Source organism: Diadema antillarum, unplaced genomic scaffold (assembly GCF_040938485.1).
Source record: "Diadema antillarum isolate AM-2024a unplaced genomic scaffold, OU_Dant_1.0 seq00001400_RagTag, whole genome shotgun sequence".
NCBI lineage: Eukaryota > Metazoa > Echinodermata > Echinoidea > Diadematoida > Diadematidae > Diadema > Diadema antillarum.
Window position 1 is genome coordinate 638,214 of NW_027272155.1, and position 23,123 is coordinate 661,336.

At 37.6% G+C, this 23,123-nt stretch overlaps 2 protein-coding genes and 1 non-coding gene across 3 annotated transcripts in view; 1 reads left to right on the top strand and 2 right to left on the bottom strand.

Moving 5' to 3' along the window:
• Positions 1 to 4,236: 4,236 nt before the first annotated feature.
• On the bottom strand, positions 4,237 to 4,358 carry Trnal-caa (transfer RNA leucine (anticodon CAA)). The gene is made up of 2 exons: positions 4,321 to 4,358; positions 4,237 to 4,282 (listed from the first exon to the last, which is right to left on the bottom strand). It is a non-coding gene; the product is annotated as a tRNA-Leu (tRNA).
• A 2,223-nt stretch (positions 4,359 to 6,581) lies between these two features.
• LOC139709031 (pseudouridylate synthase 7 homolog) overlaps positions 6,582 to 23,123 on the top strand; it is a 154,739-nt gene continuing 138,197 nt past the window's right edge. Inside the window, exons 1-4 of the mRNA XM_071620999.1 lie at positions 6,582 to 7,189; positions 7,581 to 7,668; positions 8,311 to 8,409; positions 11,859 to 11,985. Of these exons, the coding sequence (XP_071477100.1) occupies positions 6,582 to 7,189; positions 7,581 to 7,668; positions 8,311 to 8,409; positions 11,859 to 11,985 (922 nt within the window). The remainder of the gene's footprint in view (positions 7,190 to 7,580; positions 7,669 to 8,310; positions 8,410 to 11,858; positions 11,986 to 23,123) is intronic.
• On the bottom strand, positions 18,268 to 19,722 carry LOC139709017 (probable G-protein coupled receptor 21). The gene has a single exon (XM_071620985.1). The coding sequence runs from the start codon at positions 19,720 to 19,722 to the stop codon at positions 18,613 to 18,615; it is 1,110 nt and encodes a 369-aa protein (XP_071477086.1). The 3' UTR covers positions 18,268 to 18,612.

The window sequence follows — 23,123 nt, forward strand, 5'->3', positions numbered from 1 at the left end:
GATCCATCGTCCCACAGGCAAGCCTGTCCAGCGGGTTAAGTACAAAACAGTACACCTACAACAGAGATTGTTCGAGTCGTGCAAGTAATTTCAGGCTCAATATTTTGTTCTGTGTAATCTTGGTAATCTGTAGTTAAATATTTCTAATACAAAAATTATGAATCGCTGGAAATAGAAACAAACGAATGGGAAAATGTACTTAAACTGTATCACATGATTTATGCATGGGTGAATGGAAAATTCCACTTGTACAGTTGTTGTTTGAACTGCAGACGTGCATGATATGTTATGATATGATAATAGCTTGTTTATCATTAAGTATTTCTTCTCAGTAAAGCACTAAGAACGAAAAAAATGTGTTAAGTTTTAGTGAGTATTACTCTGTTTTTCAGCACATTGTAAAAGTCCCTTTATAAGAATTATCTTTGATACAATGCTGGCTGACGAAAGCCAGAGACTCCAACCCCAAGCACCTTCTGATCTGGAGATTCTCCCGCCTAAGACCCCTAGCAAGCGGAAGACGCCAACTTAATGTGCTCGAAGCGCGAAGTTCCTTGTTGCCGGGGTCCAGCTCTAGGGTTCTAGATGTTATCTCATGCTATCTGAGGCTTATTTTTCAACATACGATGACACTGTGCAAGAAATGAAATCATTTCAAGCGGGAGAAATTGACTCTCAAGCGGGAGAACAGGAGACTTTGCAAAAATGGGCTGTCGGCGGGAGATCTCCCGTCTAAAGCGGGAGGGTTGGAGTCTCTGGAAAGCGCTGTATTGTCAGGTCATGATGTATCTTTCTCTCTCTCTCTTTCTTTCTCTCTCTGATTTATAACTTTCACAGTGATTTTAAGCAAATAGGTTTATTACTCTCGGGGACCCGAAGTTTGTAAATCTTAGACTCTTATTTTTTTTTACATATATACTGTTTAAACTAGTGAATGGATGATTCGTAGTCTTATCACAATATTATAATTGCAGTGAAGATTGATAGTTGAGGAGTGCGGTTCATTTTTTTCCCTATACGTATCTACACAATACACCTCATTCCATGAAGTGGCAAACGAATCGATATGGATTTATTCAATAAAAAAGTTGAGCACAAATTCTGTAGATTACTATATATATATATATATATATATATATATATATATATATATATATATATATTAATGATAATAATGATTAAACAAATCCGAGTGTCAACTACCAAAAGTATTATGCTAATCATAATACATGCCAAAACCAAAAAAATAAAGAAATAGCAAGTTTTTCATTCTTTCCTGTTGCATGATGAATTGTATTATTCTTATTTCCTGTCAGTTATTATGTGATAGCGACCATACTTACTGGTCTTTCAAGCTTTTACTTAGGTTTCTAAGCAATTTAGGAAAATGCCTGAGTGGAGTTTTCATTGCATTGGTAATAAAATGTAGTGCTGAATACATGTACCATGGGTCGTATTTCCTGCAAAGTATTGAGAATGAGCAACAGCAATTATTCTTTGTTTGATCGAGTCGTCGTCAAATTCATGCGAGTATGGATTGTGTGTGTGCGTGCGTATGTGTGTTTATACATTATATGCATGTACCTAATGTGTATGTGTGTGTGTGTGTGTGTGTGTGTGTGTGTGTGTGCGTATGTGTCATTTGTGTCTTCTCAACTACTGTATTGCAACTGCAAATATTTTCTAATTATTTATTTTGCAGTTTCTAATTGTTATTTTGATTTTGATCATAATTTGATTGATATTTTACTATCATCATTGAAGGCACTGTTTACCATTGGGAGCAGTGAATGTTCAAGTTATCACATTTTGATGCATATGTGTAGGTCAGTTGTATCACATAACATCAGTTGAAAAATAGCCTGAAAAGGAGTAAAATTGATTGTAAACACAACAATGAAAATTTGAACAGTTAATAATACAAAATATGTGCACATAGTGAAGTGATGATTACCATTCCCTTACAAATTGTTATTACAGTTTTAAATTGAGAAATTCCAGGATGTTTCGTTCAAATGCAATTAATATGCTCCCTCTCATTCTCAAATGCTGCATGTCTGACTGATTATTATGTTGAAGTTATTCAACAAGGAAAATGTTTTACACTTTAATTATACGAAAAACCCGATTTTATTTCTTTGTACACGTTAAATTTTTTTTTGCGAGCTGATGACATCATCAGCGCATTCATTTGCATCCATACACTGATGTAGTTTAAGAAGTGTTATGAAATATAGGGCTAATAACTTCCTAGCTTACTTTATATCCGATTTTGACCACATTAGTTGTGCTTGCCATATTTTGCTCTCTCTTCTCAGTCTAACTTTAAACAATCCTAGACATTCTTCTTAAATTATTGACAACTGAACAATCCAGTCACATTACTCCTCCTACATGAGCGAAGGCAGTCGAGGAAAATGAGAAAAGGCGGTATTATTATGATGTGAATGAGATGCATGTTTCTTATTGCCTTGTTTCCTTGTATTTGCTTCATTTTCCATCCGAGAAGATGGCTGGATAGCCCATATTCAACTGCACAAGCTGGTCTTCCGTTGGGTCCAGCTGGATGTGAAGCGGGACCACTTCACCGGGTTATGCACATGTTTTGCGAAGAGTGAATGAAACGGGATGTTTTATACTTGCGTGTGAATGTGTGCATGCGTTTAATGCCACAAAGTTTGATTTTTGCGTCATTTCTTTATTGTGTGTACGTGTATTTGCATATATAGGCCTCGAAAACACCCATGACTTACACAACTTTTTACCCTTGGGAGCAGTGATCTTAAAAACTTTCAAGATATCACATTTTGATGCATACAATAATTACGTGTAGATTATCTGTATCACAATAGATCATAAGAATAAGGTTATTTTGCAATAGAACCTAAAAACAAGGACATGTCAGTATTATTTTTTCTTAATAATCCGTAACTGTTGACGGTTTACCCTTGAAATATTGTTATTATACCCATTGTTCGTATTTTGTAAATTTGACAATAGTTAAAATTAAACTAATTCAAAATTTTACATTAATTGGTTGTTTCTATCCCTAACTCACATTTAAAGGACAAGTTCACCTTCATAGAAATGTGGGTTTAGTGAATGCAGCAATATTAGTAGAATTAACACATCAGTGAGAGTTTGAGGAAAATCGGACAATCCGTTCAAAAGTTATGAATTTTTGAAGTTTCTGCTGAGTCGCGATTGGATGAGAAGGCTACTATGACTTGTGATGTCACACGAGTACAACGATAGAAAGAAAGAATAAAGAAAATTCAACGTATTTCCATTTTTCTTGCATAACGAAAGAACACTTGACTTCTCTCTTTCAGAAGGCAGGGGGAATCATTACCCTTAACATACGTCAGTAACAAGATGAAGAAATGTGAACTTTAGTCAAAAAGTAAAGTTATGTGAAATTTTCTTTTTATTTTCCTCATATCGTTGTACGCATGTGACATCATACACAGTGTAGTCTTCTCATCCAGCAGGAACTGCGCAGATAATTCAAAAATTCATAACTTCTGAACGGATTGTCCCATTTTCCTCAAACTTTCACTGATGTGTTCTAATAATATTGCTGCATTCTCTCAATCCTTATAAGTGGACTTGTCCTTTAAGATCTATTTTGAAGCATTAATGTTGGGTTTTTGTTTCATCTGGAAATGGTAAATTATGCCTTGAGAATAGAAACATGTAACATAAAAAGGGGGAAAAAGAAGAGAAGAATAAGTCTGAAAACAAAACCCCAAACACATTAAAACACCAGTCCCATGACTACCTGTGTCTTACGTGCCTGTGCATATTCATTACAACATCCCATATATCACTTATGTTAGGTTGTGTGTGTAGTTACTGTAGTATATATATATTTATATATATATATTATATATATATATATATATATATATATATATATATGCGTGTGTGTGTGTGTGTGTGTGTGTGCTCCAGATTGCATGAATATAGCACCATAAACTACAAAGTGCAAAATGCCGGAGTCATTGAAAATCTAAAATGCGTTATAGTATGCTTACACTAAACACTTATTATTATACACCAAAGAGATTATAATCTCTTTGTTATACACACACACGCACACACTATAATTAAACGGTATTTTTTTGGTGGTAACAAAATACAGCACTAATTCGCACATACGCACAGAAAAAGAAGACGAAAATAAAAGAAAAGAAATGAGACAGTCAAAAAAAAAAAAAGAAAAAAAAAAAGTGGTGTCAGGAGTGGGATTCGAACCCACGCCTCCATATGGAGACCAGAACGCCCATTATCTCTCGCACTCGAGAGAAGGTTATGAACCTTGAGTCTGGCGCCTTAGACCGCTCGGCCATCCTGACTTCATGTCGGTGGAAGGTAACAAGGCTTTATATATTGTATAATTTTTTGATGCTCATATCACAGACACAGATATCAATTATATTGCGAGATATTATTTTTAATTATTACGTAATTCATTAGTATACGACTTTTTAGTACGGAAGATACAATTTTTACCGTGAAAATAGTTAAATTGGTAATTTCCCTTGGACCCCTCCATTAGCACAAAACGGTAACAAATTTCTCTAAAAAAAATATAAAATGAAATTACATCATTATGAAGCCATATTTTTGTAATAAAATGCTTTTGATTAATAGAAATAATATCATGTATATTCGCCACTCATTCTTGATGTAAAAAAATTCATAATAATATTAATTTAATGGAATACGATGTTTGATTGCCCCTGTTTTCATATGGTGAACTCCCCTCTGCAGTTGTAAACAAGCACAACACGTGAAACTCTGAGAATGAACATGATGAATGCTGCACTGAGTGCTTGAAAGGCAAAGAGGCTGGTTTTCCTACCCGCCGATAGCTGTAGAATTCCTATAAAAAAAGGTATGCTTTTATGTGTCAATACATATTCTGTGGGATACATACCAGGGAGTTTCTGACTTAAAAAGTAAACTCTCTCTCTAGCTCTCGCTCGCTCGCTCTGTTAGTAGTCTAGCTAGTAGCTCCCCGACAGCAGCGTAGCGACCGTGTCAAGCTTGCATTTTGTGGTCCCATGTACTCTTTTCTGCGTAAGAAATTTTGCGCTGGTCACAGGATTGCCATTCATGCCATGCCTTGAGACTGAGTTGGAAATAACTGACAGTGACACTGCACTGACAGTGACTTGTATTGACACTATTGTGAGTTAACATTTAACAACAGAATGGCGAATTCAATTCTTTGAATGAGTTAGACTAAGAGAATAAAACCCCCTCTTTAGATTTAAATGCTGGCGATGTCGTAAGTCATGATCAGACAGAATTGAATATAGTCCCAATGCAATATACAGGTTGTAATCATGAGTATGACAGCTGCACAATCCACAAAATAACTTTTTTTCCCCCTCTGTCTCTGTCATTCTCTCTCCGTGTGTGTCTTTGCTAGGACCTAGGTTCTTGGAGCTGATATAAGATTGAATTTGTGTAGTACCTTTCATAAGTTCTTGCTTGTACATTAAGTGTCACATTCATTTTGTGCATCTCATAAATATCCTGTAGGCTGTAAACTAAAATAATAGAATCTAGAACCTACTAATTTTTACTGTAAAAGTGGAAATTGTTGCGGTGTTGAAATTTTTGTGCAACCAGAAACTGGCGCGAAAATATAAGCACACAAATATTTTTGCTTGCCATATGTACTTACTGTCTTGATTCTGCGGAATTAAAAACATGCAAAACTCTTCTTACTGGGCCAAGCGCGAAAAATGAGTCGCGCAAAAATATCCACTTTTACAGAAGATCTAGATGCTCTAGGAATGCAGGATCTAATCCTGTGCAAAATGTTCAAATTCCAATTGATGGTTAAAGGGACGCAGTCCTCACGAAATTTAAAAAAATATGTTGTTGTTGGTACCTCCAATGAACTACTTTAATCAAAAACAAACTTTCAAATCACCAAATAAGCTCGTACATTTCGGTTAAAAAAGTGTGACTCTGCAAATGAGCAAGTCTTGGCGGAGAGTCATATGTCATCGATGCACAACTCTTTCCAGCGGTGTTCTGCTTGTCATCCCTAGTTATTTATAAATACATGTTTACTATTTATTTTTATATTAATTGTATTTATAAATAAGCTTGAAATATTTTGTTTGAAATAATAAAACTACATATTGTCACATTTTATGAAAAAATCAGATATGATCATTTTGAACACTTAAATTGGTTTTCTGAGGCACGGCTGTCAACTTGAGAGTAGGGCATCAATGACGTTGCACCTTTTGGCAGGCTCTTACAGGATCGCTTGCAGGAATTATTTTTTAAAAATCGCGTACGGAGACAATTTTTGATGTCCACGCGTATAAATTGGTGAAAGGTTATATTTCTTACTCTTCTTAATTATCAGTACGGTGAAAATCTCAGGACTGCTTCCCTTTAATGATTATGCAGAGAAGTTTGGTGATCGATGAGTTACGTCCATAACTAAGGTTTCAGTGCCTCATTGAAAAGTTTTATAAATTAAAATTTTTCCTCAATATGCACAACAATTGCAGCAGATTGTGGCACAGAGAGTTTCTACCTCCAAGAGGATGGCGGACTCCACATTGTTTCCTGGGAAGAGGGATGTAAAACAGTTGAATGATTCTGTAGATGAAGCTACAGCCCCATCAGGCTCTCCCCTCAGCAAGAGACGGAGAGAAACTCCTCATGAGGAGTCAGGGACTGAAGTGACTGATTCAAATGCTGCAGGTATTTGCGATGATACCGAGGATGCTGCAGGCCCATGTGAAGTTCCTACAGTGACCGTGGGAGCAGATGATGTAGCGTCCTCATCACCCGGTGTAGATGCTGTAGCAGAAGAAAGCACCGGTGGGATTGAGAGGAGTGATGGGGCAGAGAAACCCCACGCAGTTCCTGATTCCTGTCTGCATTCAGAGGGTGATGTAAAAACTGAGGGAAAGAGTTCGGGTGAGCCGGATTCCCAGTCGACACCGAGGAGCAGAGATGAAGCGATAGGTGCAGACAGCAGAGATGAAGAAATGGATGAAGAGGGGGGTGTGGAAGAAAGTGGTTCCTCTGCTGGAGTCAGTTCAACCAAGAGGAAGAAACAGGTGCTCGTTGGACTGAAGGAAACAGATGTTGGTATTCTGGAGTACAGGTCACATCATCCTGGTATCGCTGGGATTTTAAAGCAGAGGTAAGTCCAAATACAGTGTGTGATACCCATTTGTCTGCATTTGAGACAGTAGGGGTGGATCCTTGTAACTTAGATCAACTGTTCTTTGTGTCAGTCTCAACCTTTCCTGTAAGTTTCATCCAAATCCGTTCTCGACCTTTTTGAGTTATTTTGCACACGGACAAACAAACAAATGCCAATGAAAACATAACCTTCTCCCTTGGCAGAAGTAATAAAAAGTTATGATGGGGGATTTTAAAGCAAGTTTTTACATTATACACTGTATCTTTTTGTAACCTCATGACTAATTGGTAGGTGCGGATTTGATTATGTACAATGCCTTCCCACTTGTAGATTTATTTTTCTTTTATCTGTTGACACTGTGCAATTTAAATATCAACTTTTATTTCAGATACCGGGATTTTATGGTGAATGAAATTGATGTCGATGGCAAGATTGTTCATCTTACTGACATGAAATGCCCAGAGAAGAAATCTATTGTAAGTATTGTGTCTCTCTCATTAGATACCAAATCTTATATATTGGTATCAAATATTTCACAAAGTTGTCGTTGTTGTTGTTTTCTTTCTTTCTTTTTTTTGTAATGAAAAGCATGGTTTAAGTGATGGCTCAGCCTTTGTATCTCCTTGTGATAATGCCTGTTTTACCATGTTAGCAAACAATTTATATCCATAATTAACCACATTCATTGTAATGCTCTTGAGTCTTGGTGAAATGTACATTACAATAATAATATTTGTAGTTTTTGCTGTATTGCATGGGGTATATTCTTGGAATACCTGAGAAATTTTGACTGCATACATAGAGAGTCTATGCCTCATTCACATTACAGCAGATTTACAGTGGGAAAAATCATAGAATGCAGATGAATGAATTGATATCAACTTATATTTTGCCATGCAGTCAAAATCTTTACTAGGTTCTATGTTTTGTGTCACTATATTTATCAGGAATGGATTGATATTATCCTGTGTTTTGTAATACAATCAGATATGATAATTTGGGCTTGTTTTAATGGTATTATCCCCCAAATCTTCTGAGCACTCTGATTAAGATTAGGCTGATCTGGGAGTTGGTCATGTAGGTTCTGCTCATCTTTGGTCTCACGGATTGAATTGCAGTTGCCATTCGATGTGAATGAAGTCTTGACCGAGGAAGACCAGGAAAGACTCTCGGTGTTGGCCAAGAGTCAGGACAAGAGTGCAGAGTGTGTCATTGAGGTAAGAGATAATGTGTATGGCATAAAACAGTGAGGCAGAATCCTGTCCATACAATATTAGGAGTCTTACAAGCCATAGTCACACTGGCAAAACTTCTTGTACTTGTAGTTGAACTTGAAAACCCTTAGATCATATCAGTGTGCTTGTGCGTTCAAACTCGCTGCCAAACTTCTCAAAGTTCAAGTTCTCAAGTTTGGTCCACTTATGGGTATGCACAAAAAAGAAGAAAACATTCGCTGTCTGACAGCTATTGATTGATATGTGATCAGTGCACACACATATGCCCCAGTGAGCGTGTGCTTCTGAGGCACCACCACAAACAAGCAGTGGACTGGTCACTTGACAAACTTTGCAGAGTTTCAGTTGCGAGCGTCGGGACTGTTCAAACTTTAGGTGGATTTGCAGGGGTTTTGGCAATTTCAATAGTTTGACTGGTAAGTTTTCTGAAAAGTTTTGCGAGAATTTTTCAGAAACTTTGCAGTTACACCAGGAAAAAAAAGAAGAAAATCTGAGAACTTCAATAAACTTCAGTAATTTTGGCCAGTATGACCTTGGCTTCAGTCTATAAAGAGAATGGACAAAGTTGCTTTATCCATTCTGTCATGATACCTAAGGAATTTTGTGCATACATTTAGCTGGGTTTTTTGATCTGGTTTCTGGTCATGTGTTGGCGCCTGCATGCAGATTGTAGATAAGTCACTTAGATGACTGTAAGAATGAGAAATACAGTAAACCTCGCTTAAGTCGACATCGCATAAGTCGACAACTCACTTAAGTCGACACGATAAAAAAGTCCCGATTTTTGCCTTTGTTATTCCTTGAAAATTTCTTCGTCTTAGTCGACATTTATAAGTCGACAACTCGCGTAAGTCGACCTGATGAGTGCCAACTGAGCTGAAATACGTGTTAATTCCCTCGTCTAAGTCGACATTATTTTTTCGCTCAAAATCTTATCGCCATTCTCTGAAAAAGAATTGTTTTCCCGCTCCAATTCGCAGCATTTTTGCTCGGTAATTCGCTAGTGTTATACTGCGCGGTAGCGTTCGCGCCATCCGTCCATTGTCTTGTACGCCGGAATAGAAAGGGCATACACTCATTTACATTGGAGAATTACATGTAGTACCCAAAGCAGTTCACTTTCCCCCTTTTCTCCTTGTCGTTATTCTCAAAACGCACAAATTTTGCACACCTATAGGCCCTAGTAGAGAGTCATTATCAGAACATGAAATAGGTGTTTCCGTTTATTCTAATATTCTAATGTTAATTATTCCGAAGCGGTATTAGAAACCTGGGCCCGTTTTTAGAAAATTAATTAAAATGCAACTACATGTAATTAAATGCAACTAAAAATCAAATGCAGGTGTATCAAATCACGAGCACACTTTGCACATAAACGTAAGTGCGTTGCTTAAAAGGTTTGCGTTTGATAATCATATGAAACTAGAAAAGAGTTGTACGAACCTGAAACTCAATTGCATTTAAACGCAACTCCTTAATATCAAATGAAGTCCATGAAATCACGCGCAACGCTGTATTCAAACGCAAGAGCGTTGCAGACGAGAAGACGCGGTTTTCGTAAGAAACTAGAAACTGCGTTTAAAAGCATCTCTTAACATCTACGGAGGTGCGTTATTGTTGAAAAGTCATGCATGATTTTTTTTTATTTCGTACGAATAATTAAAAATTGAATGCAACTCTGAAAATCAAATGCAATTGCAAGTCCGCCATATCACATGGAACGCTGAAAAAGACTTGCGTTTGATAACCATACGAAACTAGAAAATTGCAGGGAACTTTTAAAAAAAAAACTCAATTGCGTTTAAACGCAATTCTAAAAATCAAATGAAGTCCATCAAATAACGCGCAACGCTGTATTCAAACGCAAGAGCGTTGCAGAGACGGCTTGCTGTTTTCGTAGGAAACTAAACTGCGTTTAAAAGCATTTCTTAACATATCTACGGAAGTGCGTTATTATTGAAAAGACTTGCGTTATTCTTTATCTCGTACGCAAAATTACAAATTAAACGCAACCCCGAAAATCAAGTGCACGTCCATCAAATCACGCGGAACGCTGAAAAGACTTGCATTTGATAATCATCCGAAACTAGAAAACTGTAAAAAACTTAAACTCAATTGCTCTTATGTGCAGTTTGTGCAGTTTAATGTTTCCAGGTAAGCGTCCCTGGTCAGTGACGGGGCATTAATCTGCACATTACTTGAATATGAGACCGTTCTGAAGCAAATAATTTTCACACAACAGCAGATATATAATGTACTCTTAAATGAATCCCACAAGGATTGGAACAATCATCCCTCAGCATTCCCACTGATTCCCACTGATCGGTTACTAGCCATCCCCTTTAAAGGACAAGTTCGCCTTCATAGACATATGGGTTGAGTGAATGCAGCAATATTAGTAGAACACATCAGTAAGAGTTTGAGGAAAATTGGTTAATCCGTTCAAAAGTTATGAATTTTTGAAGTTTCTGCTCAGTCACGGCTGGATGAAAAGACTACTATACCTTGTGATGTCACATGTGTACAACGATATAAAGAAAGAATAAAGAAAATTCAACGTATTTCCATTTTTCTCACATAACAAAAGAATATTCGACTTCTCTCTTTCAGAAGGCAGGGGGAATAATATTACCCTTAACATACGTCAGTAGCCAGTCGAAGAAATGTGTGCTTTATTCAAAAAGTAAAGTTTTGTGAAATTCTCTTTTTATTTTTCTTTTATCGTTGTACGCATGTGACATCATACACTGTAGTAGTCTTCTCATCCAGCAGTGACTACACAGATACTTAAAAAAATCATTACTTTTGAACGGATTGTCCGATTTCCCTCAAACTTTCACTGATGTGTTCTTCTAATATTGCTGCATTCCCTTAATCCTTATGTATATGAAGGTGGACTTGTCCTTTAAAGTCTCACAGCCAGGATACAGTGATGTAGGTCCCATGTGTGTGAGAGTCACAACCAATGCACATAATAGATCCTGCTTCATTCATTACTCGCAAGAGTAGGGTGCATAAACTGGTGAAGTGGTCAGCCCAAGTACCTTGTTCTCACAACTGGGCCCCGTGAAAGACCAGTTTGTGATGCTGAATATGATCTATCCATTTTGTCAGATGAAAAATGAAAACAAATTTATTTATCATGATGCTTCATGTTTGCTGATCGTCATGTGCGTAGTATCATTTTATTATGGCTTTAGATGTATGTTGATTTTTTTTTTACCCTATGAAATGTTAGCATTCATCATTCATCACCATCTTCATTTCCATTATTGTCATCATCATTTCTTCTGATCTTATTTAAAGCTCCATTGTATTTTGTTGGATGATAGATAATGCATTCGTGTATAAGCTGTAGCATTTTAGAAAGGTACTCTTTAAGATGTCGTACTTTGCCTCTAAGCACTGTCTCCTGTGGTACCAACTCAAAGGTCACGGAGGACAAGGAGAGGCGCACCAAGGTCCACCAGGCCATCCGACATCTCTTCCCCAAGCTTGAGAGCACAACATCAGAGGATGGGGGAAAAAAGACGATCAGAGTGAGGAAAAGTGGTGGAGGTAAGCCTTGTGGGTTGATGCAATCCTTTCTAATCATTCTAAATTTTAGTGAAAAGATCTGTCATCCTGGCCCATTTTCAATCCATGTGATAGAAGGTAGATCCCCTCCCTCTCACATAACAAAAATTAAATGCATTTTCATCAGTGCAAAATGTCATATTACTCAGAGTTTTCAACAAAACAGCATTTCTAAATTTTCTTTTTTTTTCTGTAGTTGAGTTGATATCTCTATGGAGATGACCATCAAGATAATTGAGCAAAAAGTGAAACACTGCTTGCACTGTATGCAGTCAAGTAATCTGTTTTTGTGTCTTTTGATGGAGAAATTAGATCTTTAGTATGATAGAGTCAGTGTGGTGGTGTGTGGTTTCAGGATACGCCATGAACTCTTTCGTGGATATGTGATTGTGGTCCTGTCAAGCACCTGCTCAACCTCAACATTTCAGTAATCATGCTGTTATCTTTCACAGGATGGTAACAACATGGTTCCCAAAATGCCAGCCACCATGCAAGCCTTCTGAGAATATGATTGTTTTGGTTTAACCCTTACTGTGCTTTGTTGCCACTTGGCACACATGTTACAGTGCTATCTTTGTCGATTGGCATGGATGTCTGGAAACTAAATTGCCATTGAATAGAGATTAACTAATCCCCGTAATCTCCATTGTGTCGCCATGGCCCTCCTGTTGGATTGAGGCAGATTGCTACACCTGTGTGGACTTGCTACACTTTACAGCTGGGTCAGCTTTGGATGGATATGCACTGAATGCAGATGAAAATCTGGCAAGGTTTGCCAAGTGCTTGAGTTCACAAAGGGTTATATTGCAAATCATGCCCCATCAAACATAGTGTTCCTTGTAAAAAAGAAGAAGAAGAAGAACCAAGATAACCAAGATAATGATCTGTTTTGTGTTCTCAGGTACTCTTTTTTTTTCTGATGTAGCACTCTTTGAGTGGGAAGACTAAGTGCTGTGCAAGAAAAAGACTTTATGAATGAAACACAATTGATAAAAGTATAAAGACCACTGCACCGTAGCAGGGACCCAAGGAGACAAATAAATCTAACAACTAGTGACAGTTTCTTAGTACAAACTTTTCAAGTATGTAATCAATAGAGAAAGACAAAATAAATTGTTCAGCAAGTGAAATACAAACAATAAAACAATAGATGATAAGAAAGTGTGCGATCTGTTAAAGTCACTACCCATGGATCGTGCCACGGGTCCGGACAACATACCGGCCAAACTACTGAGCTGCATTGCTTCCTTGATAGCTCCCCCGCTAACTATTCTAATAAACCTGTCAATACAAAAGGGCATAGTACCTGATGAATGGAAGGAGGCTCGTGTTACACCTGTATACAAGGGAGGAAGCAGGGATGATATCGGCAATTATAGACCTATTTCCGTTACCCCAATCTTTGCCAAGATCTTAGAGAAAGTCGCTTATGACCAACTTCAGGCTTATCTGACTGAAAACCACATTCTTACAAATAAACAGTTTGGCTTTCGTCCGAAGCACTCCACCCAAGATGCATTGTTAAATATAACAGAAAAATGGTTTGATGCCATTGACTCTGGTAATATGGTCGGGGTAGTCATGGTTGATTTAAAAAAGGCTTTCGACACTGTAAATCATTGTATTTTAACTAAAAAATTAAAAATGTATGGTTTTGATGAAAATGCTGTAAGATGGTTTGAAAATTATCTGTCGAACCGGACGCAATGTACATATGTGAATGGTTTTGTTTCAGATAAGGAAAGTATAAACTGTGGTGTACCACAGGGATCCCTGATTGGACCTGTCCTCTTTTCTTTGTATGTGAATGAATTGCCATCTGTTGTCAAGCATAGTGAATTGTCGCTTTACGCAGATGATACTTGTTTATTTTGTTCTGCTAGGAAACCTGATGAAATTATTAAACAGTTAAATGAGGATCTTGCTTCGGTATCGCACTGGTTATCGGATAACAAACTATTTGTGAATAAGAAGAAGTGTGAACTTATATTTCTTGGTACGCCATCACGCTTAAAGAAAATTGAATCAAATGCCAGGTTAATGAATGTGCTTATTGATGATTGTATAATTCAAAGGAAAAATACGTGTAAATATCGGGAATAGTGATAGATGAGAATCTGCATTGGAACGCTCATGTTGATTACCTTCATAAGAAAGTTGCCAAATATATATATCTTCTGAAGAGAGTACGCAATATGATTGATTTCCGTGTTGCGTTGTTATTTTATAGATCTATAATACAGTCACATTTTGACTACTGTAATGTAGTCTGGGGGAATACAGGAAAGCGTAACTGTGATAAATTGCAGGTTCTTCAAAACCGTTCCCTAAGAATTGTTTTGCAGGTTGACTCTATGTTTCCTTCGAACGATTTGTATGACACTTTACGTCTTGATTGTTTAAACGTTCGCAGGTCTAAACAATTAACTCACTCTCTCTTTAGAGCTGTGAGGCAGATTGGCCCCCCGTGCATCAGTGAACTCTTTATTCCTCGTGACGCTAGTTACAATACACGTTCTGGACATTCTCAGCTGAAGCTTCTTAGACCCAAAACTAATTATTGTAAGCGTAGGTTCGCATATAGAGGCACTAAACTGTGGAACAAAATTGAAAGATCAGTAACTCCGTCCATGTCATTGGAGGCATTTAAGCGTTATATAAATACACTGACTAAAGATGTTTTATCGCCTTGTAACTATGTTTGATTTATGGTATCTGTGTTTTATGACTGCCCCGTTGTTAAAGTGAAATTTGCTTTTATCGTTCTCTTCTATATGGTTTTATTTTTTTAAAACTCTATTTCAGTTTAGCATTCGCTTTTGAAAGTTTGTTTTCAGTTGTGCAATTTCTGTGTGATTTTTATTTAAATTTTTACTTGATGTATTTATAATCCATTTTTCTTTAATGATGTGCAGTATATTATATATTTTATTCATCTTAGGGACTGTAATGGAATTAACAGCTTTTACTGTTTCTTTTATGATGTATTTTTAATCCATTTTTTATGATATGCAGTATATTATATATTTTATTTATCTTAGGGACTATAATGGAATTAACAGTTTTTACTGTTTCTTTCATGATGTATCTATAATCCATTTTTAATGATGTGCAGTATATTATATATTTCATTCATCTTAGGGACTGTAATGGAATTAACAGTTTTTACTGTTTTTTTATTTTTATCAAGGTGTAACTGCCAAAAATTTGTTGCTACAGTTGTGTTACATGTATTTAACTTTTGAATCTAAGCTTGTTTATGTGTTTAGTATCGTTCTGTTTGTATTGTTGCGTGTACATGATTTTTGTTTTAATTCTAGATGTATGTATTCTTCGCTTTATACCATTATGTATGTATGTATGTGGACCCCTATGGAAACCAGCTCTGCTGATCAGGGTGTTCCACCCCATGAAGAGGAAATAAATTCAATTCAATTCAATTCAAGATGAATACAAAAGAGAACACATTCAAAAGGAATATGATAAGAAAGCTTTGTATAATATATACACTGTACATAGTAAAATGAAATGCAAAGACATAAATAGAATTGAGCACTTTATCTAGTACAATGTTGTACTTGACTACTCAGGGACATATCTGAAAACAGACTATACAGCACACTGTATCTTCACCCCCACTGTGAATCTATTTGAATGAAATGATGTATAGCTTAAGTTTATTTCAGCTTCATCCCTGTGCCATACTTGTTATTTCTCTCAAACATTCACACATTTTACAAACTATATTTACCAAAAATGTGGGAATGCCATTAGTATTTTTTAACAATAATAATTATTTCTGTGGAATGCTAGAATTGTACTCAATATCTCATAACTTAATTGTGACCTTTACATCACAATACCAACAAAATGGTCATTATGGCAGACCTGTATGAACTCTTTATGTGCCATGGTGTATGCCCACTGTCTGCCACATTATTCTGAGACTGCAAGGTAGTCATGCTTTTTTTTTTTTTTTTTGGGGGGGGGGGATCTGTTCTCAAATCTCTGTAACTTTTATAGGTTTTTAATCACCCTGGACATACCATGAGCAGGGTTGTAGAGTAATGCCAAGCTTTGCTTTGATGTAAATTGTGTGACAAACCTACGATCGTTTTTCTTTCAAAGGACCAGTAGCAAATATTATTGAAGGGGCATGACTTCTACACATAGACAGTGACAGAAACTTATCATTTACCTTACAAATCCAGTAGGGAACACTGCTTGATAGTCAATCACCTCATTAAATGCAACCTACATGTGACAGGAACAGAAGTGCTCCTGCAACAGACGAGACAAAATACGGTGTATTATTGGACAGCCAGTAACAACGGTAGCCTGTGGAGAATTAATACATTGGCCTATGCATTTCATTCAATACGCTCTCATATAAATGGTAAGAATTGAGCAGACAAGAATACGCAATTTTAATGCGCCGCTAAAATGTCATATATAGATGATAGTGCAAAATATTGATCGAATGTTAGATATGAATAGAGCGTGTGCTGAGTGCTGGCAATTTTTTTTGCTATACACTAGGCCTATATACATTGTAGATATGGGTACCCGAATGGGGTCACTGAAAGTCAAAATCTAGTGAGCTCAGCCTCTATTGCTACCTACACATCTTCATACGAGTTTTCCAGCAAAACAAGCACACAAAGTACAATAGAATATCTGTTGGAAAATTCAAATTACACCCACAATTCTGAGACAGGAAAAGAAAAGCCATTGATAACAAAAACTCTGATCTTTGGATAAAAGTTTTTTTTCCTACTTGATGTGATACAAATAAACATGAATTTAGACCACACATGCAGGCACATACCAGTCAGACCGCAGCACCTGATAATTCGCTCATATTTATTCAACTCGTATGCAAGCCTGCTCGAGGCTTGCATACGTAATGAGCTGTGAAAGGGGATTTTGTCCTTGGGCTTTCGGCAACAAAAATACACCTTATATTCACAAATTTGGTATCAAATTCAAGAAAAATATGTAAGCTATCGTCACATGTTACTCAAATTATTGTTAATGGAAAATATCATAGCGTAATTTGAGCTTGAATAATGATGAAAAAAGTCATTCGTGTAGTACATGTTCAAGACGTCAAAAGAATACCAAATTCACCTTGCGTCTATAAAATGAAAATGCATTATTTGGTAGTCCATCTCTTAATCTTTGTATCTATGTAAATATCTTGACAATTTGTTGCTTAATCCGGTCAGGAACCAGTAAAATATACATCGATGTCAGTGCTGGTCAGCTTGAAACCGTGCAATCTCAAGAGTGAGCTCTCTCATTGGACAGCGCTTGCATTCAGCGCTTGCATTACGTCATTACGCTGCTACGGTTTTATGCCACGTGTGTGCATAGCGTATGCTTGCATACAGGCACGCGTGTACTTCAAGCCAAGTTCAAGCGCTGAATGCAAGCACTGTCCAATGAGAGAGCTCTTTTGCGCCACTGTACACTTTGTGTGGAGCATACTTCCGGCTTAAGAGTGAATTTTACAAACATTTCAAAATGGAAAAACTAGTATAAATCATGCTTGCGTCTCCTTGACTCAAATATATGATGAGCATCTAAGTTTCCTCTCTACGAAAAAGCCAAAATCAGAAACAACAGTTTCTTAATCCGGTCAGGAACCAAAAACGAACTTTAGACCGCAAAATTTTCCGTGAAAAGCAGGCAAATTTTACACAAATTCAACTGATTATATCGTCATGATAAGAACTGATATTATAAGCAAATGTGGTATCAAAATAAAGATCAAAGTCTGGAGAACAATTTACCGTGACTTGTAGCCATGATTAATGTATGTACATGTCGCTACACTGTGAAAACCATAGCCCTGTCAAACTCTCGCAAAATCTCACATGTACAAGACACCTTTCAAACGCCAAGATCGTCAACGAGAGTGCTGAATAAATCTTGCCGGATTGGCTCATTAGCATACGTGCTGCGGTCTGACTGATACAGTGTACATGTACATAAATTGTATGTGTACCTTTTAGGAACCTGATGTACCCAGTTCCCGCCTATGAGTGGACACTTCAGGAACAGGTTAATAAAGTATGTATTATCATCGTAGTTGTACGTTTTGCTGAGTACATTGTATATGATTATAATCAGTCTCTTGTAGATATAACAGAGGATCATTTATGACAAAGTCAACAACTTTGCTTTCAGTTCTTGATTGGCACTATCTATGATAAAGACAGAATGATGGTTATGATAATAGCTGTACTAATTTCTTCGTCTCATCTTGTAGTTAAGCTTTAACCAGGGAGTCTCATTGCAATATGCAATTGTACAATGCTCTGTAGTACAGAAATGATAATCACCCCATTACTATTCTTTGCGTGTATTGATCACCCAGATCACCAAAGACCACTAAAAAGTTGTTGTGTTCAGATTGTTTTAAATCTAAAAGTTCATTTGAAAAAGTGGCATGATTCTGTCACCAGTAACTGAAATAAATATTAGTTTTTGCTCATTTTGGAATGAATGTAGTCTCAAAATAGATCCAGTAAAAAATAATGGTGAACTTTCAGCTGCATACTTTATCCATGGCAAAGACGAGTTTGTATTTGTAGGTAGTGTAATTCAAGGTTTGTGTTTCTGAACTTCCAAGTCAATGTTTTCCGCCTCGTCGATTTGGCTGGAGGCAGCAGCACTTGTTGATTGGCCGTTGCTACTCGTGCGCCTTGTGCTGGCTGCTGATTGCTTCCTACCGGGTCTCTTGGAAGAGAGGCAGCAACAGCAGAATCTCAACACCAGGCTCTTCAGACCGTCCCTGAAGGCCTTGTGAGAGATGCTGTAGATGATGCAGTTCAGGAAGCTGTTGCTGATGCCCAAGTAGAGGGCACTGTTGTAGAATGACGGGGAGATACTGGCCAGATTCAGGAAGCGGAGGAAGCTGGCAGCGACGTAGGGCAGCCACGTCACGTAGAAGGCGCTCATCACTGCCAGCCCAATCTTTGCCATTAGTCGCTCGTGCTGGCGCTCGGCGGGGGTCCCCGCACCTGACCTGAGCCACCGTTGCCTGGCAACCAGCATGAAGATGATGCGGATGTAGCAAGTTGCTGAGATGAGAAGGTTCGGCATGATGAAGATGGCAATGACGAAGAAGCCAAAGGAAATGTTGTAGCGCCAGAAGAGGGTGCAGCTGCCGTGGATATCCCAGGCCTTGCCCCAGTTGAAGAAAGCAGGCAGGAAGACAATCCCACTGGCAACCCAGAGGGCGATGACACAAAGGCGTGACCTGGTGTATGTCACCACGGTGCGATAGTGGAGTGGATTCTGGATGGCGGCGTAGCGCTCCAGACTGATGCATGTCAAACTCATGATGCTCACCAGGACGACGACGAGCAGCAGGTAGCCGACCAGCTTGCAGGTGACCAGACCGTAGGGCCAGCCACCAGCGTACGTCACTCCAATGTTGAGGGCGCAATTCACCCCCACCCAGAGATCCGCGTATGCCAGGGACTTGAGGAACACGCTCATGGGCACCTTGAGGGCAGGGGTGAAGTGATGGACGAGGAGCACCGTGATGTTGAAGACAATGATGAGTATTGCCATGATGACAAGGAAAGACACTTGGGAGGTGGAGATGACATACTGATAAGTGGAGTTCCCGCTTGGAGTAGTTGCATTTGGCAAGCTGTCGTACAGCAACTCAGTTGTAGCAAGGGTGTCTGGTGTTGTATCCCCCATCCTGTTGGCTTGGCACAATATCCTAATTACCACTTTTTGAAGCACACGACTCTATTTTCTTGTTTTATCTGCAGAAAGAAATAGAAAATGTGTGGTAATAATTGGATAAAAGTAGACTTCATTTCTGCAGGCATATTTGGTGAGTCAAGGTTAAGATGAAAGCAACATTTTATATTTGCAGATTAACATGACAGCAGTGCCCCAAAGTCGGAACTCGTGGGGTCTCTGAAATGGGCAGTGAGTGCCATGAAACTGAAAATACCTGTAGGATAGATTTTAGGTGTTAGGGTCATTAACCCATCGAGGATGAGTCCCGAGTATACTCGGGCAAGCGTCTAAGGGAAATAAGTGTTGAAGCACTCTTGAGATCAAACCGTCCTCAACGGGGTAAGATGAATTTTGTACTATTTGTACTATTTTGTACTATTCACTGCCTTTCCATTGATCATTGTTATGACAAAAGATCATAAACAAAATATTTGCATATTTTTGCAATTGAACCAATATGACATTGTTCAAAATGCAAGAAATAAAAATAATGAATAAATTGCTCATCCAATATATTCCTTCACAAACCCTATAGCTGCAGGTTCTAACAATACATTTTCGAACAGAGAAAGAAAATTGAGAAAGTTTCATTATAATATGACAAAAATAAGGAGTTTTAAGTCTTATTAATTTTAACTGTGTGTATTCAATGCAAAAAAACAGAAAAACTTATCAATTATTTACAAAAAAAAATACAATCAAAATGAAAGAAATTACAACCAGGCAGAGCACTTTGCTCACATGAAAAGTGTTTAATTTGAAGATGGAAAATATATGAGATTGCAAATTTGTGATATGCCTGTACTGCTAAACTGTGAATCAACCTTTAGCAGTATAAGTCCTGATTTGGAAATAAAATGCTTAAAAGTTATAATGAATGATGACTGAAACAAGAAAATATCATTGGTATCAATACATAACTTCAGCATGTTACATGTATGGGCCCTGGCCACAACAATGACTGTGTGGGGTGTTCTGTTTTCTTGTAGATATTTCTGTTATCGTTTCTAATCGATTTAACCATGGTAACACTGCAGCCTGCCATGTCCAATCATGTAAATCATCCATCCATCTTCAGACAGTGGGAGAAATAGTGATTCACAGCACCCTTACACATACTGTATTTATGAAAATGTATGTATCTAAAATAATACAGGCTCAGTGCAGTGAAACGTGGAAAAAACAATGAATACTGTTTCTTCATGTACTGTAAAACCCATTCTTAACATGAAGATGTTTTCCCCAATGCAAGAGCATTATGGACAGGGTATTGAAATTAGAACACAAAGGTTGGGAGGGGGGAGGAAATACCTTTTCTCCGGAAGATTTGTCATGTGATCCGAAAAAAAAAGATAGCCATAGTTTAAAATTGTTTTAGGTATTTCTATAGGGAAAACAAATGACTTTTGTCTTCCTCATTTTTTTTTTATCCAGTTAAGTTCATAAAGTCCAAGCCTTTAAGGTGAAGGAAATTCATATGCTTTTGATCAAAACAAATACTAGTACGCCACTTTGCTATAAGCCTAGCAGGGAATTCTAACTTTAAATTTGCATTAGACCTACAATTAGTCAAGGAGGTCTAAAAAGAACTTTTTGAGCAGTCATGCTGGTCAAAATATGTACTTGACTTACACTGTAGATTAAGAATGCAACTGCTGTGTACACCTTTGTAATTAAGATAAAAAATGGGGAATTAAATATCAGAATATAGAGCATGCTGGTATTTACATTCTGTGATTGAAATTTTAATGAATGCAGAATAGTGAAAAATTGGATACTCACCACTTGTGCCTGCTAAGCTGAGTGGATGCAGTGTTGTTGCAAAAGGCCAACCTCTTAGTAATTCCTGCAAGGAAAGGGTACAGGTTCATAAATGCCAGATCAGGAAATGGTGCAGAACTATATATACCAGATCAACTGTGATGCTTTTGGCCACTACCACTCCCGCTTTGACCTCAGTGCAGTTTTCTCTGTAATCAACCCAGCCGACTTATGGATCCGTGAGAGGAGATAATGACACATTTCGGCAATTTCCTTCCTGTGTCCTGAGGTTTGATGGTAGAGGTGAAGATATGGGTATGGAAGTAAATCAAAGCTATCCGTGATATAGAGTAGTTCCTCTGTCTGATAGGAAGAGTTGTGACACACCTTATTACCAGTCGGTCAACTACACTTACCAAGGATTTTTAGCTCAGATTGCGCAATCTAGCCAAACCCACTTTTAGGGGGGGGGGGGGGGGAGAGAGATTTTTGGAGATGCAGAAATTATTTTTGCTCTCTTTCTTGCCGCTAGATGTGAAAGCCTTGAGTAGCTGGGCAGATTTTGGAAATCTTTGGTAAATCTTGTGAGCTTTCAGTAATTAGTATGCATTGAAATTATTTAAAGCAAATTGTTATTTGTTACCTGCAGTACGTCCTATTTTCCTGCCATAATTTCCCTGTCTTTCTTTCTTTGATTTTCAAAATAAATGTGAAATCTCCAGAAGGAGCCCAGCCATACAATGGCCAATGGTCTCTGTTGGCTCCTCCATATTCTCTCTTGCCCAAATTTCTTTTTTTTTCTCTGGCTCTCTCTATGTGAGGCATCTAATTTTTTTTTTAGTAGAAATATCCCACATGATGTTATGTTCTCACCTTACCTTTGTTGTTGTTGTTGTTTTTTGATTTTTTTTTGCATTTTAATGAGAATTTGTAAATAAATGAAATGGAATGAAAAAAAAAACACCCTGCTGAATGTAAAATTATAATTTTACATATTTTCCCAACTTTGGGTATAGCAAGGTAATTTCCCCCAAAAAGTCGGAAAGTGTCCTACTAGGTGATAGACCACATGATGGAACTTTTCCGCTGTTTCCTTCCTGTATTATCACTGAGCATTGTGCAAGACGAGGATGTTCAAGTCCATTCTTAAGTTACATTGCAAATCTACTATTGGGCAAGAGGAAGGATGCATTTTAACACTTTGCAGATGTTTCATTCATATTGATCCAACTACCATAAATGGGCAAATCTTATGCGCCCTCATGAATACAGGAAACAAAGTAATAACCCAAGGTCCAAATATCGTGTTAGAATGCAATGTAAGTTGTTATGAAAAGAATGGTAATGATGGAAAAGGTCTTATGAATGATCTATCCTGAAAATAATGGTTTTCAGTACAGAGCTATATCATTATCAAAGTAGTTTCAGCCATGTTGGTCAATTTGAGTTGTGCATTCTATGTCTGGATGCCATGTATGTACACTATCGATCTCCTCTTCCTTTCACGCATACCTTGCATCCTGCCATTTTGTTGATGTCGTCCATTATTAAACTATTGAAGACTTGTCCGGAATATACCTGGGCAGGTGTCT

Bases quoted from the DNA above. Each gene is read 5' to 3' on its own strand.
- LOC139709017 (XM_071620985.1), bottom strand. From the start codon at position 19,722: ATGGGGGATACAACACCAGACACCCTTGCTACAACTGAGTTGCTGTAC.